Here is a 17873-nt window from a genome sequence, read left to right as displayed (position 1 = left end):
ACTAATCGACTAAGAGGTGGCAGCCCTACTGTTAACACCTCCCTATGGATGCGGAGAGTAATGTCGATCTGGTAATGCAAGGTGAAATTTGCCAAATCAATTCTGAGTTACTGGGTGACTTGCTAAAACATGTAATTCAATTAAATTCATTCAATCAATTACATGAATTAATAACTGCATTTAACTCAGGTGTTACTTACTGGGACTCTCATTTGAACAGAGCATTCGTTAATCAGTCCCTCCAGAAAAACACGATTATGCGATCGCATAATTAGCCAAAGTCCACATATTTATGCAGGGGCCGCATTTTTTCAAATACGGCTCATTTTCGCCGCATAAATTGTCGATTTCTGTGCAAAATATGCTGGGCTTGCATGATTTCATATTCCCTGCAATTTCATTGCATAAACTTGCATAAATATCCCGCATATTCCATCGCATTTTTTAATAAAATATGCCGCATAATCAAGGATTTTTGCCCGCAGCAATCACAAAAGATTTATTTTCTTTTTTGTACCCAATTAGCATAAACAGGCCGACAGATTTATTTAACTCTATTCCTATGATGATATCACTCACTATTCTCAGAGCTCATGTTGTTTTTCACTGTGTAAAATGTTCGAGAAGGCTGTGAATTGTGTAAATATAGATGTTAATAACTAAAGCAAATTTACAATTTCTTTTTTTTTTTTTTAGTTAGCTATAGTAATGATAGTGGCCAAAATGTGAAATTGCACTGTTTTTGGTCAAAAACCTTAAAAAATGTTGAACAGAGGAACGCTAACCCCCCCACTGCTACTGCTGCCCACCCACATACGCCCCTTAAAACCCAGGGAAAAGCCTGCATTTACAAGATCTGCAGACAAGAATATATTACCTGGTGTTAATCCATCCAGGGGCAATGTCAGCTTCCCCTCCTGTCTTGCCAGGTACAGGATCTTCTCAGCATAAATGGGTAGCCAAGTTTCAAACAACTTTGATGAGGCATCCCCATGCAGGATAAGAAAGTTCTGTGCAATCTATAAAATGGAAAACACATTTTTAAAACCAATTCAATGTGGCACACTAATAAAACATTATAAACAATGCATCCTCATATTTCCCTATACCTACCATGCCTTTGGTCATTAGTCGAGGGAACTCTTCAAGGATCTCATCAATGGTCCAATTGTTGTCTCTAATCCACTTGGCCCTGTAGACTGCAGTATTCTCCATGTAGGTTTCTATCTGGCTGAGGGGCTGACAGTTATTTCTCAACCATTCCTTAAGCTGTAAAGCTCGTTTCGTCTGATATGGTACATTCTGTAAGAAAAGAACAAGAAAGTTGTCAGTCACTGAAATATGGATGTTTTGCTTCATCAAATAATTTTTCAGTTTAATAATTACCTGGTATGAGAGCCCTTGCAAGAGCGCCATCGTCTGGCGCTTGTGGTGGTTTCTGTGCCGTGCTCCGCAACCTGCTTGTTGATCTCAACCGCTTCCTGACGTTGCGCAGCCTTTCCTCTAGGAATCCAGTGGCTGGCCGGTGGCTCCGTCCAGGGTGTACCATATTTCCTGCCAAGAAATCGAAATCTTTAATGAATAGAGATGAGGCACGTTAGACTTTGACAGCGTGGGCTACAGTTAGAACAGGGTTTGTCTGTACGTCTGTCTGTCCTCAGAGAAGTAGATCAATTATTGTTCCTGCTGCTTAGTGCATACCAGCGGGCATCAAACAGCACAAAAGCATTTCTAGGAGTGAGCTGTATTTTAAAGGACCCATGGGCAATCATTTTCACATGTATGAACCATAGTGTGTATTCTTTGGTAAGGATTCGCCAGAAACAGGAGATCTACGTCGGAAATCTAGCAAAAACAGAAGGGGGCCTGGTATAGAGCCCTCGGCTGACTACAGTTAACTAAGTAAAGTTTAAATTGAAAATTGAATTGGATTGCAACCTTAAAAATCTAACTGAATCAGTTTGAGGATCATGAAAACCCAAATAAATATCTCAATGACATTTTTCAACTCACGCTGCCACTGCTTGATGAGTCTTTCAAACAGGCAAATGACTGAACCAAACCCAATGCCAGTGCCTTTTTGACATCTGATGTAGGACTGTAAAACAGAAAAAACACATCACACATGTAAAAAGTGAAAACTAGATTTAAATGGATAGTTTGGATTGTAGGACATAAAGATGAATGAAATACTTACAGTTAATATAGGCAATGTGGAGGGGTTAATTTATAATCAAAGTCTTGATTTGGTTATGATCCATATCAAGTACTTCCAGTGAGTTGAATGGAAAAAATAGAAAACTTTGTATTGTATTGTTGACTTATTGTGGAGTAAACGTAAAATAACCAAATCAAAATTCAAGACACAGGACTTGGGTTATTAATTAATACATTACACTTACATTAATACACTTTGCATCGGCTATATCGACGGTAAGCATTTCAGACATCTTTCTTTATGTCCTATAATTCAAACTACCCCTTTAAAGTACTGCTGAAAAATGTGTTGTATCCCCCCAAAAAATAGCTGTAGCAGTTGGAATATGGCATATTTAACAGCAACCCTATTCAATATAAAAAATAAATAAAGTACTTCTCTCCAAACTTCTCAATGAGGTACGAAACCAAGATACGGACGAGGAGACGTCTCTGGCTAGTTGTGATGACATTATCTTCATCAAGGCTCTCAACAATTTGCTTGCCATCATGTAAGCCTGTAAGAATCTGCCGGACATCCTGAGAAAATTGCAAGAAGAGACAACATTGCAGATTTCTTACTTTTTGTTAAATCGATAACCATTATTTCAAACCTTTGCCTTGATTCGCCAATTTAAGAAAAAAAAAGCATCTAGATCAATCAGCATACACAAGATACATTCAGTTTTGTTTCTAAATTTTGGCTTTGATTAATTGCCCAGCCTAGTGTTGATTAAACAAAGTGACACCCAAGTCTATAAACTGTGGAACTTACAAACTGTGGAATGATGTGTATTGTCTGCATGAGCTGATTTACTGGTACCACAGCTGCTGCTTGTTCCTCCATGGGGTTTGGAGGAGTGGCAGTTGGTAGGACATCCGAGATTGTAGGTGGGATAGCAGGCACAACAGCACGTTCAACCTATGCAGAAAATCCAGGTCAATATAATAAACAGTGCCAGCCACCTAGAATAGCTTGCTAAGCATCAGTAATGTAAACTCCTGGATGGATAGTGAACAAGGTGACAGTTTTATATCTTGACCCCCACTCCATCTGTGCATGTTTTTGCCACATTAGACTAGTGGACTCAGAAGACTGCATACAGTACGCATGGTGTGACAGATGTGTACTGGCTGGCATTCTCACAGAATGTATACTGTAGCAATACTGGGTGGTATATGAGGCTAACAAAACGGCTCTACCAAGCAGAGATGCCCCTCTTGGTGTTGCGGTTAGGAAGCATGCATGGGGACCCGGGTTCGTGACCAGTAGGGTGCACTCCCCGCCATTTGTTACAATACATTTGGAAAGAGAGTGCACATGGTTTCCGACACAAAACTGTTCAGAAATTCTTCACCCAAGTGCCCTGTTTTTAAGTGTAAAAGGTGACATGTTTCCTAAGACTAAGACTGTACATGGAGCAGATAGACATTAAGTGATTAAACCGAAAAAATACTTACAGTACTACTTATAACATCCCAGTAGTCATTTCAAGAACATCCCAGTAGTTCGGTAACGTCATCCCATCCCAGAAGTAGTTCCAGTAGTTCTTCCCATCCCATTTGTCCAACACTGATCATCCTCAAGCAATGGACACTTTACGAAGCATGTATGGCTAAAAACTAAACTAATATGGTGGACGATGTCAAACTAGGCCTTTTCACCATCTATAAACCTGTCAAAATACTATTTACAAGTGTCACACACACACACCTGGTGGCAGTCAGCTGATTATCTAAAAAAGTCTATAGCGCAGGGAAATGTATAAACTTTCATCATCCTCTCTGTACGACTTGACTGCATGGATGGGATGGTGATCAAGCAGCTCTCTCACATCTACAGTTGCCAAAACTTGAGTGGGAATCACACTGTATGCAAATAAATGCCTATCAAACCACTGTGTTTCCCACTTCTTTACAACAAGCTTTATTGTTGGTGTATGTGATGTTTGCTCCAGTAGTAAAACTGATTGTATGACACCAAACTGAGGCTCTCCATATGGATCATAGGACAGGAATACGGTCATGCCTGCTCTATATTCAGTTCCCTTAAATGTAACCCAGGCTGGCACATACAATTCACTGAAAAGGGGAATACCTTCTAGACCACTTTGGATCTCTTTAAATCCCTCAATGTTGGCCAGAAATGTAGTGTACCCTGGACCAACTTCTGTATTGTGGCACAACACAGTTCCACACAGGAAATTGTAGCACTGCATCATCTGATGGCGAAATGCCATGGTTTTACAAATGTTTCTGAAGTTGCAAGTTACATGGCTAACCTGTTTGAAAAATGCATGTCGAGCTTCAAATCTCATCGCCCAGAACTGCCTCAACGGTCCGAGTTTTTGAATGACTCCTGGGTAATGCAGCATGAAGTGGTGTTTTGGCCGTAAATGTAGGTGAGGATAGAGCTCCAGGAAGTAGGAGTGATGCTCTTCAATGATTTTGCTTAAGTACAGTGTCGCTGCTACAGTAAGCGAAGGAGAAAAGATGAACTCCATGCACAAGAGTAGGAGGAGTAGAAGTTCCCAATGCTTGTTATCCACAGGGATAAGGTCACCTATCATTGTCGGCAGTAACCTAAGTAGGCACCACATTTGAGATGCTGACTGCCGCATGGGGGCTTCAGGGTTTTTGAGATTGCTTATGACGGAAGGTTTGTTACCCTTATCACAAAATCCATAGTCAAAGCTTGTTATTCTGTAATTGAGCTTTTCTAGTGTGAGATACTTTTGCTCAATTAGTGAATTCAACACAAGTTTGACTTCATAGGGCCCCACCCCTTCCAGTACATCATGCATGATGTCAACTGCCACATTGTCCGATACATGATAAAAAGACAAGTTGTTCAAGACACTGTCTCTTTTCAGGCCTGTCTGGGAGGAGTCTGCTGTACGCAAATCTGCCTCATAACTATTGCGATCATGCAACAGTGCAGGATCTTCCAGTGTCAGAGACCTCACACCCCTTTTATCTGCTTTGCAGAACCGACACACATAGTTTCCACTGAAGCTTTCAATGTAGCCAAGAACGCCATGCAAGCCTAAATTGTCTCCAACTACCTGGACCATCGTAAACTTGACAACACCTTGATAGTTGGGGGTATTAACAAAGATGCCATCACTCTCTAGACACCTGATCTCTTCCACGATAGGGCTCAGGATCGCATCAAGGCCATAGGTCGCTACGTCATCAGATTTGTACACTGCTAAAAGGAACTGTGACTGCAAACTTGATAGCAGGTCTGGTGGCAAGCTTTTCAAGATGAAATAAATAAGTCCTAACTTGTGAATCCCAGTCTTAGAACCAAGCGGATTTACTATCTCACAATCATCTTGGTAAATCACAAGTGGGATTGAAACCTCATTCTGGAACAATGGATGTGTTTTACAAAATTCCCCATCAAAAAGATCCTGAATTGCATCACCCTCTCTGCGCTGCCATTCCAGCATGGCCTGTAAAATCCCGGGAATTTCAAGAATCTTGGTCAAAAGGCTCTTTAACGGAATACGGTGATATGAATCAGGAACTGCAACTTGCCGGACAATGCCAGTGGCAGAGGCCATTGGCTGAACATAGGAAACCCCAGACAGAAGCTCCTCAACTGGCTGAATGAAGTTTCCAGATTTAGCAAAATACTGCATCTGTTTATAATCTGTCTCCATTCCTTTGAAAGGCTCAGCTGCTTCTGTGAACTCCACCCCAAGCTCTTCTACCTCTGGGCTTTGATCAAGACCAAACTGACGAAATAAAGACATAGTCTTTGATTGCAGTCTGCTGACAATATCGCCAATTAAACTGGAGGTATGCTGAACCACAAAGTTTAAGTTTGAGTATGTCGTAGAAGATTTGGATTTAAGGTGGGCTAAAAAGAGGGCCACCTGATTGGTAATACCCTCTGGCTCTAGTTCATCCCATTCCTCAACTTCCTCATCTCCCTGTGCTGGCTCCATTTCCGCAATCAGCATTTCAACATTCTGTACATCAACAGGTGGGGCTGGACCTTCAAAGGGGTCATCAAGAGTATTTCCAACGTTATGCTCATTTTCCAAGTGTCTTTTAAAAGACCACATGTAAGAAAATGTCCTACCACAACCACTTTCACTACACTGGAAATGTGTTGATGCTGAGTTTACATGGTGTACTGCACGTAAATGCATAAAAAGACTCTTGATACCCCCTGAAATTTGCCTTTTGCACTTAAAGCAAGTATAAGCCATCTTCCCAAAGCAACTATTAAATACTCAGAAATAATAACAGTGTGTGGAAAACTGAAGAATTGAGCCTCTAAGTCTACATTGATCTTACAAGTCCTCTAAATTTTTTGAGGAACTTCAGCCTAGGGCCAGCTCTTGGGATCAACTGGTTGATGGTAGCCTCATCTAAAAGAAGAAAACTCTCCTCATCAATCCCCTCCTCTGAAAGACAAAAATAGAAAACACAAAGACATCTTTGATTTCACAACAGATGAGTACAAAACAAAAATGTATGGGTAATTAAATGGAAGATATAGTAATAAACATGCATATTCCATTATTTGTTATTACAAAATAGAATGAAGCACTGAAAGTCTACAAAAGACGTGTGCCCTATTCATCTATTGGAGTCACTTTGACACATTACATGGAAGCTATTGAAAAAAAATATAGGAAATTATATTTCATAAGAATTCATGTCTGAAAAGGGCTTGAGTAGCAATGCAGACTTGATATGCTGTGGATGGGAAAACAAATATTTCTTACCTTTAAATCTTTCGGCAAGGTCTGTCATCTGCCACTCTGTCAACTTGTTTATGACAAAGCTGTCCATTGATCTGAAACAAACACAAAAAGAGCTTAAACAAAAATACAATTGCTTTTGTATTAACTATTCAGATGTCACCATGCAAAAGCAATGCAGACTAGCAGCAGAATGGAATCCAATATTATATATTTCTTAACCCTCATGCCCTCCTCAAATTTACACACTGGACACCTTCGTGGCAAAAATGTACACGCACACAAAAACTGCTATTAAATCATCATATATCAATATTGTTTTTTGCTTTTTTTTCATACATCACTTTAACAACTTCTAACTTGCTCAAAACTACCAAACATTCGATCATTTTCAGGATTTTAACCCTTTAAATGCCGGTTTCTTTATTTGAAGTATTTCATTATTTATTACAAAAAAAATAAAACAAAATTATTTATTTTCCATATAATGAATAATATGGAGATGGGGCTTTGGTGGTGATTAGAGGTTTGGATATGTCAAAGATTAGAATTTTTTTTTTTATTGCATTAGTATTTTATTACGTAGTGTCAGATACTCTCTCTGGACAACTTCGTGGCAAAAATGTACATGTCCAAAAAACTGATATTAAATCATCATATCAATATTTTTTCTGCTTTTTTTTTCATAAATCACTTAACTTCTAACTTGCTCAAAACTACCAAATATTCAATACTTTAAACGATTTTAACCCTTTAAATGCCAGTTTAATCAGTGTTTCCTCTATGTTGATTTGACCGTGGTGGCCCCCCACCGCAACATTTCTGCCCCCCACGGTATCAGAAATAGGGCTGCATTGTCAGAGTGCACGTCAGAGAACGTTTGTATTTTAGGTGCATTATAAACATGCTGAAGTAGTTACACTGCATTAAGATAATGTAATTAATAGTGGGTTTATTGTTATTTGCTACAGAATGCTTAGCTTATATGTCAAGATCATAGTTGGCCTGTAAAGTAACTCAAAAAATACAGTTCTGAAAATATGCCTCAGTGTGTGCATTGAACCTGCCCCCACTGCTAAAAAAATTCCTAAAGGAAACACTTAATTCTTAAAATAATTATTATTTATGAAAAACCCAACATAAAATTCAATTTTCCATAAAATAAATCGTAGGTGAATGGGGCTTTGGTGGTGATTAGAGCATTTCATTAAAGCCTGGTCTTGCAAATTTAAATTAAGTTAACTGGTGATTTTCATTGTTTGTGTGCTGAAGTAGTTACACTGCATTAAGATAATGTAATTAATAGTGGGTTTGTTATTAAGGTAATGTAATTAATAGTGGGTTTATTGTCATCATCATCATCACGAATGAAGAACTCGAACATAACGATTGCGTCATTCACGTGAATATTAAGTAGCCACTTATAATACCTCCATAGAGTTACCGCTCCAGCGGAGTTTGGTTTGTTCAGCCAGCAGTGAGGTTTACAAGAATTTGTCCAAATTTCCAGATTCCCGGCAACTAGGGATGGGCGATATAGACGATATGCAATATAAACGATACAAAACTGGCCTACAAAAGAGATTTTAATTATATTGCACTATCGCGATAATTCATATTGATGACGCAATCTACCCGCGAAGTTTAGAGCCACGAGCTGCAAACGGCTGCAACGCGTCATCGTCATCTTGAGTAAACATGACTAAAAGGGAAACAAGGAGCTGGTAAAAAAGACCGGTGCAACATCCATTATTTGGACGTGGTTTGGATTTAAGCCGCTACACCGGACCGGTGGTCGAGCCGTACCATGGAGCCTTTCACCAGCCTGACAATTCACTATATAACGGACGATTGGAATCTTGGCCTTATTGTGTGTGTGAATAGAGGTGAATAAATATTAGTTTGTGTTGCAGCAAAGTGTCAGTTCCGTTTCATGGAACTGCCCACACTGCTAAAAAAAAAAATTATAAAGTTAACACTGTAGAGTCTTTGATATGTCAAAGATTATCAACAAAACTGATTTGATTGAATTAGTATTTTTATGTAGTTCCAGATACTCCCTTTGGACACCTTCGTGGACAAAAATGCCTCATTGACTTCCATTATAACCACATGTTTTTATCTCACTGGCTTTACAGTATAAAACCATGCATTCTGTAATGTCAGCATTTCATTTTGACCATATTTGACATTTTTACAGTATTTCACCAGATTCCAGTGTCATCTTCAGATGAGTCCTGCAGTTCAATGGCGGATAAAGTCTCCTTCTCTTTGCTCCAGGTCTTTCTCCTTCTCTGCTCACTAATGAAATGACCCCTCAGCAAAGCTGCATTTTTATCTTTGGCTGTGAAAGCAGCCAGGTGCATAAACACACTAATAGTTGTTTTTGTTTATAACAAAAGGTAGGAGACAATGTTTTTATTCAAGCACATCTTCAAAGACACATGAAATGCATCCTTCAAAAGATGCCCTCTTTTCAACCTAAAATGATCAGCGCTTTGTTCAACTCTCACACACTGACATGCACGCACGCACGCACAGCTCCATAATATAACTGGCAAAAATACAATAATTTCATGCCTTCAAAGGGAAAATGGTTGAATTTGGTGGAATAAATGTCAAATATGACCACTTTTTCTAAAATGAAATGCTGACATTACAGAATGCATGGTTTTATACTGTAAAGGCAGTGAGATAAAAACATGTGGTTATAATGGAAGTCAATCGGGGCATTTTTGTCCTCAAAGGTGTCCAAAGGGAGTATCTGGAACTACATAAAAACTAATACAATAAATTAATATTGTTAATAATCTTTGACATATCAAAGACTCTACAGTGTTTCCTTTAGGATTTTTTTCTACAGTGTTTCCTTTAGGATCCCCACCTCCATATTATATGGAAAATAAATCATTTTTTTGTTTTTTTTTAAATAATGAAATACATAAACTGGCATTTAAAAGGGTTACAATCCTGAAAATGATTGAATGTTTGGTAGTTTTGAGCAAGTTAGAAGTTGTTTAAGTGATTTATGAAAAAAAAAAAAGCAGAATAAATATTGATATGATGATTTAATAGCAGGGTACAAAATGAATCAATCAAGTATACAAACGTGTAAGGTTAAAAAATGTGGCCAAAAAGAAAGGTTCTGACAAAATATCATGCCATAAGCAGTAACACAGCAAAAATTATCAGAAAATGAAAAAAAGAAACTTGAGAAAAATTTACAAAAATGCCTGAAGAGGGCATATGCTAAGTGTTAACCCTTAACTCAAATGGCCCTTGTTGTTTGCCAGCCCGCCATTTTAAATAAGAATTTCTTCTTATCTATTCTGGGTCACCACATTACTTAAATAAATGCACATAAATGCATTTAGTTAGACATATCAGGTTATCTCACTGTTTTTACATACTTTATGCCTTCACAGGCACGTTATGCCTTCACATCTCAGGAAAAACAAGTGCGTTCACTTATAGCCAGTTAAAATAATATAGCTAGCTAGCTAGCAAAGCAACTAACTGACAGCATGTTGGCTATGTAAACTAGTTAACTGGCGAATCACCTGGCTAGCTTGAAACTAGCTGGCAAATTAACCTGTCGAACTCAATAAACATGACCATATGCCCATGGGCATTATGAAGTTGTTTCATTAATTCATTAATATAATTCAGACCAGACGGGTAAGCTGTAGCTAGGCTATCGTGCTTCCATGATAACGGCTAAATAACGTTAGATAGCTACGTTGTTAGCCAAACCAACCAACTAGCCTCGACAATATAAATATACTACTTTAATAGGTAACGCAACACAGACAATGTGAATTAGACATGTAGTGTACACAAACCTTGTATTAGTTAGTTGTCTCGCTAGATGACCAGTCAGGTTCTCTGCTTAGACGAGCACTCAGCGTGTGGACTCCGGTGGATATCAGTACCCGATCCGTACCGCCTGTAAGATCCGTTCTGCGCATGCGCATGATGTGACGTGATGACGTTTGAAGCACAAACAACCCAAGTGCTGGGTCAACTGATGTATGTTGGGTTGATGGATTTTGACTCAACGCATGAGTTGCACAAAATAACCCAAATTCCACATAAATAACCCATAATGGGTAAAACATTTCATAACCCAGCGGTTGGGTAGATGAAATAACCCAGCATTTTTTAGGGTGTAGGTCTCTTATCTGGTTTGGGTTCCATTGGGCAGATGGTGGTATTGGTGCTTTGGCAGCTATGGTGTAGCTCTCTCTCTGGCTGGGGGGCTGAGGCATGTAGGTAGGTAGCTCCTTTGGTGGATGGTGGGCTGTGACTTCGTCAGGTAGATAAGTCTCTCGGGGGCTGTGGCAGGTAGGTAGCACTCTCTCTTTGGATAGTGGGTTGTGACAGGTAGATTTCTTGGTTTGTGTGGTTGTACTGTTGTTGTGGTTGTTTTGTGTAGGGGGGCTGCTGAGGGCACATCTTCTGGGTAGGGTGACGTCTGCATGGGTGCAGAGAGTTTCCTGATTGAGTGGAGTTTCTTATGCGGTCAGGTGTGGATGTGCCTCGGCCTAGGGCTGTGTCTTTGAGGCTCTTTGCAAACAGCTCTCTCACTGAGGTGGATGTGGTCACATAAGTGATGCTGAAGTATGTCTCTGTGGAGGGCTACATGGACGTTCTGCAGTTGTGTGCATTTCTTTCTAATCTCAGCGTTGATTGGGGCAGAGAAGCAGTGGGTGTAGGGTTGATGGGAGGGGGGCGATGATCTCTCAGCTCTTCTCTCAGGGCGTGGACCTCAGCCTGTAGAGCCTATAGAGTCTGCAGCTGGTTGCTCTGGGTGGTGGAGTGTTGGGTGAGATCCTCCATTACTCTGTGCAGGGCTAACCTCAGGGCCTGGTTGTCTTCCTCCAGCTCCTTCATGGCCTGGTACAGCTCGTGGATTTCAGCCTTCTGTTGTAGGACCATACTGCTTGGCTCACTCACTGCTGGATGTTGTTTCTCACTGTTGTTGTGAAGGCAAGTCAAGGTCTTTTCTTTGAAGTCCACAAACTCCCTCTCTAGGATGGAGAGTCTCTCTCTCAGTACTAGTGATGCACCGAACCCAGATTTTTGGGGTTCTGCCGAATACCGAACCCACTGGTTAAGATTCTGCCGAACCCCGAACCGAACCCTAATCCCATCCTTAACACAGTAAACACGTTAATGAAGTAAACAACGTCCACAGCAGTGCATTTTTCATTTTATTTTAACTGTAAAAAATAAAAAAGAATGGACAACATTATGCCTGGCATGCAAGTGGGAAAAACTATTTTTGACAAGGCCTATGTTTACCCTATCTCAAGATCCAACCAATATCCAAAATATTAGCCTTTTAGATTTATAATCCCATAAAGTAGGCTACCCCCACACTCTATTCACATCGTAGGAAAGTACATCCCCAGGTGAAAAAGAATTCTATTAAAAATATACTTTTATAAAGTGTACTAAGTATATTTTCTAAATTTTGTACTGTTTTCGTCAAATCCAAGTATAGTTAAGTGTATTCAATTATGTATTAACTTCAATTTAACATCTATTTGACTACACTTCAAGTGTAAATAGTATACTAAAATGGAACAACTTTTTTTAAACTTCAAGTGCACTAAAATACACTAATGAAAATCAAGATTCATGAGCAATTAAGCACACTTACAGTACAATTGCATTGTATTGCCATTCTTATTGAAATACACTTAAAAAGGCATTGCAGCGCAACTTATAGTTGTGTTTAAGTATATTTTGTGCATACTGCTATCATACTTAGAATTACTATAAACTATGTTAATTTAGTATGCCTCTCTGATATTTCAAGTGATCTACAAATGCACTTCATAACTATATTTAGTGCTTTCAAAGTGTCCCACTATGACAATAATAATGTGTTTGAAGTGAAGTTCAATTACAACCGAAACATTATAAACACGTACTTTCAGTGCAATGTTATTATAGTGTTAGGTAGAAACAAATAGTTTGAACTATATTTCATCTCTACTTTTATCCCCATTTTTTTTATACTTAAGCATGAATGTTGCTTTTACACTACAAGTGTATTATACTAAAATTCAGTTAAAGTGCATTACATCAACAGATTATAAATTGCATTTCAGAAAAGGATCTTTATTATTGACACAAATGTAAAACACAAAAGCAGATATTGGCAAAAGCAGGAACCTTGAACAGTTAAGGCAGCGTCAAGAGAAAAAAAAAAAAAAAAAAAAGAATATGAGCGATATCCGCCATGCTCGGACATACGCCGCTGTGGACGATGTCTTGCAAGCGGTTTCAGGAAAGTGGCGCCAGTGTTTGTTTGTGTGTGCGCGCGCATGTGTGTGTGTCGGCCCACCCCCGCGAAGCTCCGACCTGCAGAGGAGCAGAAGAAAGTAGCTGCACCTTCACCAAAATGAAGGCTGAAAAACAGAACTATTATGGTAAAAATATTTACTCGCCATGTGGCAGATAGCCACATAGATATAGATAGATATAATTTATGTTATTATTTAAATGTAATATTTAGTTTTTAATAAATAATTGTTAACAGCAGTCGCACAAACACTCTAGTAATAATGCAAACATTTGACGGTCAGTACCAATTGCCTGGGGGAACATACGTGCCACAAACGGCAATTCCACAACTGTACAACAGTGTGAAAGACAACATAGCCTACTAAAGGAGATCAAAGACATATTGTGGATATTTAAAATATCTTCCAGTTCTAGTGTTAAAAATTCCTTACAAATAAAAGTTTATTGATCTTTGAAAAAGTGTACCTGCATTATTATGCCATTATCATTATATTAGATGAAAATGGTCTCAGGACGACAAGATTATGGTTTATCACAATAATTTCTGGGACAATTTATTGTCCAGCAAAACTTGTTATCTTGACAGGCCTACTCGCTTTATACTGGACCAATGTCGAAGATCGTTGTTCCCATCAGTAACAACAACAGAGGAACATAGGGTCCAAGTTGAAAAACCCGAAGTTACCCTTTAAATTGTGTACTGTTTTCAAAGTAGTTTTTCAAATGACAAAAAAATGTTAACCCTGTGTAAAAAAAACAAAAAACAAAATAAACATCTGGTATAGCAGTACCAAAGATGCCTGTTGGTCTTTAATGAAGGAGTCTGTTTTCTAGAGAGAAAACTTTTGCTTGGTTTGCAAAAGGTTATAAAAAAAACTAGTCCAAAGAGTACAGCCATACCAACGATGCCTTTAGGGACAACTACGCTGTTTGGTTGACGGCGCAGTCTCTCTGGCCCTTTCACTGGAAGAGCCTGTTTTTTAGAGCAAGTGCTTTGTTGATAAGTTTCCCTCCATCAATTTCCATGCAAATCTTTTGGATCAAAGGCGAGCAGGGTAGCTGAAGTTCAGGGCATACTGTACATTAGTCCAAACAGCGTAGCAACAGGTAATGCTACATTATAAAGATCTTGCAACATCTTGATGCCTTCAAGGACAATACCAATGTCCCCTGGTTCATCACTTGAAGCATGTTCTTTAAGAACCCAACACTGGTTTCTTCAATGGCCTCGTTGATGGCGTCTTCATCCATGCCCTATTAAAACAAAAACAAAAAGGCAGTCAATAAGACCAATCGAGAAACAAATACACAAGTATTAAATCATAAGGGAGTAGTAAGTTGGGCTAACAATTTTAGAAAATAATCTAATTGCGATTTTTTCCCCACAAATATTGTGATTGCAATTTAATATGCAATAATTTTTTAAGCTCTTTGTCTTCTGTATTATTCAACAAAGACAAGTAATACATCCTTGTATAGTATGACCAACACAAGATTAGATAGATTTAACAAACTGTTATTTCCTGGAGGCCAGGTCTGGATGTGATGATGAAATTAGGTGATTCATGAATTTATATGAATGACATATTTTATTTAACTACTTCAATCACAATAGTATATTGAGCACTGACCAAGCTTGGTGTAAACGTTCATATGATAGTCAGAAACAAATCACACAAACTAAAGTGCAGATTGCAAAAATATGTGGCTTTACCAGACTTAGTAGTACTTAGATTATTTAATTATTATTAACTGTAATAAACATATATAAACATGTGGATTGCATTGTTTTTTTAAACACACTACACTTTGAAGTCAACTACTGGTGTACACTGTCATATGGGTACATATTTCTCTAAGAATATTACAACATGGTTACTACAAAGGTACTAGCCTTGCTGTCAACTCCAAATCACGTAGGAAAGAGATTGACAGTAAAGACAAAGAAAGATACAAATATGAAGATAAGTAAAAAAATAAATAGAGGAAAGGTTAAAACTGAGACAAAAAGATGAATATAGTAGGAGAAAGATGAAAAATAAGTAGACGTTGGGCCTTACAGTTTGTATACTGTTCTTGCCAATAAATTGTGGTATGTAAAATATTTTACATAACCTTTCCACAATTCTAAAATCTTCCAATCTCTAAAAAAAGAAATAACACTAAACAACCAGTTGGTGTTTTAATGTTTCCGATACTGTTAAAGTTTAAAATGGCGATATCTGTGAGAGTAGGTCCATTTTCATTTGTAAACAATTGAGAAACAAATAAATGTTTCCATCTGTAACTTTCAATTAATTTAGGTAATATACAAAGAAAAAAGAAATATGACCGCACTTACCACTATAAAGCATTTGATTGTGTATGCTGTTCAAATAGGATCCTATGAAAGAAAACATTTAGAATCAATGAGGTGAACCAAGCACATTGACTCAATAATTAAAAGACCACACAAAATAAAGCACACAACAAAGACACAAAGGTGGGCTAAAAACCAATTTGAGTCCGACCTTAAAAACGCTGCGTGAGAGAGATTTAGGAAAATGACATGATAAACAAAGAGTTCCCATACACTGTGCTAACGTTAGTTGCCCTGATACATTTTCATGTCAGCAGCATCCTCCCGCATATAACGGACACACACACACACACACACACACACACACACACACACACACACACACACACACAGTCTGTAACTAAATAACTGACAGCTTTAGCTACAACACTCGTTCGTTCTTACCCGACGTTACATTGAACTTGTAAGCCTGTGGTCTTAGCTAGCTAACCTTAGCTATTAGCAAACCAACATATAACGTTATGCCCAAACAACTCAACAGACCTTTTTTTTTGTTACATAAAGTAACGTTACAACAGCATCAATGTAATCTAAATGTTGCGAACTAAACCCGACCACTTAACACTAATTCTTATGAGGCTGACTGGCTCCTCTTCACCGGCTACCATTAACATTACGTTAGCTACATTGAAATACCGTTGTTAGGAGCAGGACCGTCAGGGGGAGAAACACAATTATTAATGCTAAACTAAGTAGTTACTAGTTAGTGATGGTATTAGCTAACTTAGTTACAAGAAAACCGATATATTTATAGAATGCACAAACAAGTGAACGGACTTTTGTAACTGTTACATGCAGTACAAAAACATTATGAACATGAACAAAATCATTTTGATTGATGTTAACTTACTTTTTCGTGAAGGAGACAACACATGGCTGCTGTAGAATTAATCCTGCAACATTCTTCTTCACATTCTTCTTGTTTTGGCGATGTCCTTGTTGAAACAGTTTGCCTGTGTTGGCAGCATAGACAGTATATAAACGGTTGGTGTCAGTGCCCGGGAAGTGCCACCTACACTTCCTGGCGCCATTTGATTCAAATATACCATTTGGTAGAAACTTAATTCGATCATTTAAAATGTTCAATTCAATCAATTTCAATCAACGCAAAAGGAATCTATACAAAAACAACTGAAGTCTACATGATTGAACCATGTTCTTGAAAGGAATATAAATGAATTGCGTAGCATATTCTAAATTCATTTTTGTAAATTCAAAGACCTATTTCCCATTTTTTCAGTGTACTTTGATATGCTAATAAAAGTACACTTAAATTTAGTGCACTTTGTTTACAGTGTACTAAGATTACACTACTGATGAAGTGAAATTTCAAAAATTATACCAACTCTGTATTAAAAATAAGTGTACTTACTATAAACTTAAGTACACTAAGTTACCACTATAGATTTTTGTATTTTAACATATTTCATGAAAGTACACTGATATGCCACTACAAATACACTTATTTTAGAGTGTACTGTATAAATTGTACATAAGTCACACTTCTAATGAAGTGAGATCATAGTACACTTTAAAAAAGTATACTAACAATTAATTTCCAAAACAATATACTTCCCATAAGTACACTGAATTGCCACTCTAAGTATGTCAAATTTAATACACTTAAAAAAAATAAACTTCTATACAATTTAAAATACATTAACAACAAAGTACACTTTCAAAAAGTACATTTAAAAAATAATTTGATTACTGGTAAATTAGTATACTTACTTTTTGGACTCTGAAGTTGAACTTAATTACATCTATTTTGAAGTATACTTTTAAAAAGTACATATTAAATACTCTTTAAATAAAGCACAACAAGTAGAAGCATACTTGTTTTATACTTCATGTACTTCATTCATATTTCTAATACACTAAAGTATACTACTTTTTTACCTGGGTCGCTATCGCCAGATGAGTGACAATTTTGTTTTGCAAATTTTCGCTAGCCAGTGTATGATGAAGGCATGTTATGTGGGCGGAATTAGAAAGCAATCGTATCAATAGATTCAAATAACGTCACATTTACACAAACCGGGCTGGATGATCAGGGTGGGACAGGTGGGGTCTTCCTCACAGACTGTAAATTGTCTTGCTTTGCTGATTCCATTCTTCTTAACATGGGTGAAAATTTCACAAAAGGCTGCATGCCAGGCAGGAGGATGATGGGTGAAGAAAAGCAGGTTGCTTTTGATCCTACAGTTTCCCTTCATGGTAAAATCTGCAGTGATCCTCTCAGGTAAGTCCTGGAGGGCTTTTGTTTTGAAGGACTTCCTATC

At 37.9% G+C, this 17873-nt stretch overlaps 1 protein-coding gene and 2 long non-coding RNA genes across 3 annotated transcripts; all 3 read right to left on the bottom strand.

The window, feature by feature from the left end:
- Nucleotides 1-1503: 1503 nt before the first annotated feature.
- On the bottom strand, nucleotides 1504-6053 carry LOC114565219 (uncharacterized). Its single transcript, XM_028593127.1, has 5 exons — nucleotides 4479-6053; nucleotides 2972-3118; nucleotides 2594-2736; nucleotides 2014-2098; nucleotides 1504-1554 (listed from the first exon to the last, which is right to left on the bottom strand). The coding sequence occupies exons 1-5, from the start codon at nucleotides 5955-5957 to the stop codon at nucleotides 1504-1506; spliced, it is 1905 nt and encodes a 634-aa protein (XP_028448928.1). The 5' UTR covers nucleotides 5958-6053.
- Nucleotides 6054-6107: 54 nt separating this feature from the next.
- On the bottom strand, nucleotides 6108-10846 carry LOC114564736 (uncharacterized). The gene is made up of 3 exons (XR_003693823.1): nucleotides 10760-10846; nucleotides 6942-7012; nucleotides 6108-6617 (listed from the first exon to the last, which is right to left on the bottom strand). It is a non-coding gene; the product is annotated as an uncharacterized LOC114564736 (long non-coding RNA).
- A 3468-nt stretch (nucleotides 10847-14314) lies between these two features.
- Nucleotides 14315-16627, bottom strand: LOC114565907 (uncharacterized). Its single transcript, XR_003693998.1, has 3 exons — nucleotides 16442-16627; nucleotides 15574-15615; nucleotides 14315-14486 (listed from the first exon to the last, which is right to left on the bottom strand). It is a non-coding gene; the product is annotated as an uncharacterized LOC114565907 (long non-coding RNA).
- Between the last annotated feature and the right edge of the window lie 1246 nt (nucleotides 16628-17873).

This window comes from Perca flavescens, chromosome 12 (genome assembly GCF_004354835.1).
Source record: "Perca flavescens isolate YP-PL-M2 chromosome 12, PFLA_1.0, whole genome shotgun sequence".
Classification (NCBI taxonomy): domain Eukaryota; kingdom Metazoa; phylum Chordata; class Actinopteri; order Perciformes; family Percidae; genus Perca; species Perca flavescens.
The sequence above is the reverse complement of the archived record's forward strand: the minus strand, read 5'-3'. Positions and strand labels throughout refer to the sequence as shown.

Excerpts from the sequence above, each read along its gene's own strand:
- LOC114565219 (XM_028593127.1), bottom strand. The coding sequence starts at position 5,957 with ATGTCTTTATTTCGTCAGTTTGGTCTTGATCAAAGCCCAGAGGTAGAA. Across the intron at positions 2,737-2,971 it reads TACACATCATTCCACAGTTT|GATGTCCGGCAGATTCTTAC; the intron begins GTAAGTTCCACA and ends CAATTTTCTCAG. Across the intron at positions 1,555-2,013 it reads ACTCATCAAGCAGTGGCAGC|GAAATATGGTACACCCTGGA; the intron begins GTGAGTTGAAAA and ends ATTTCTTGGCAG.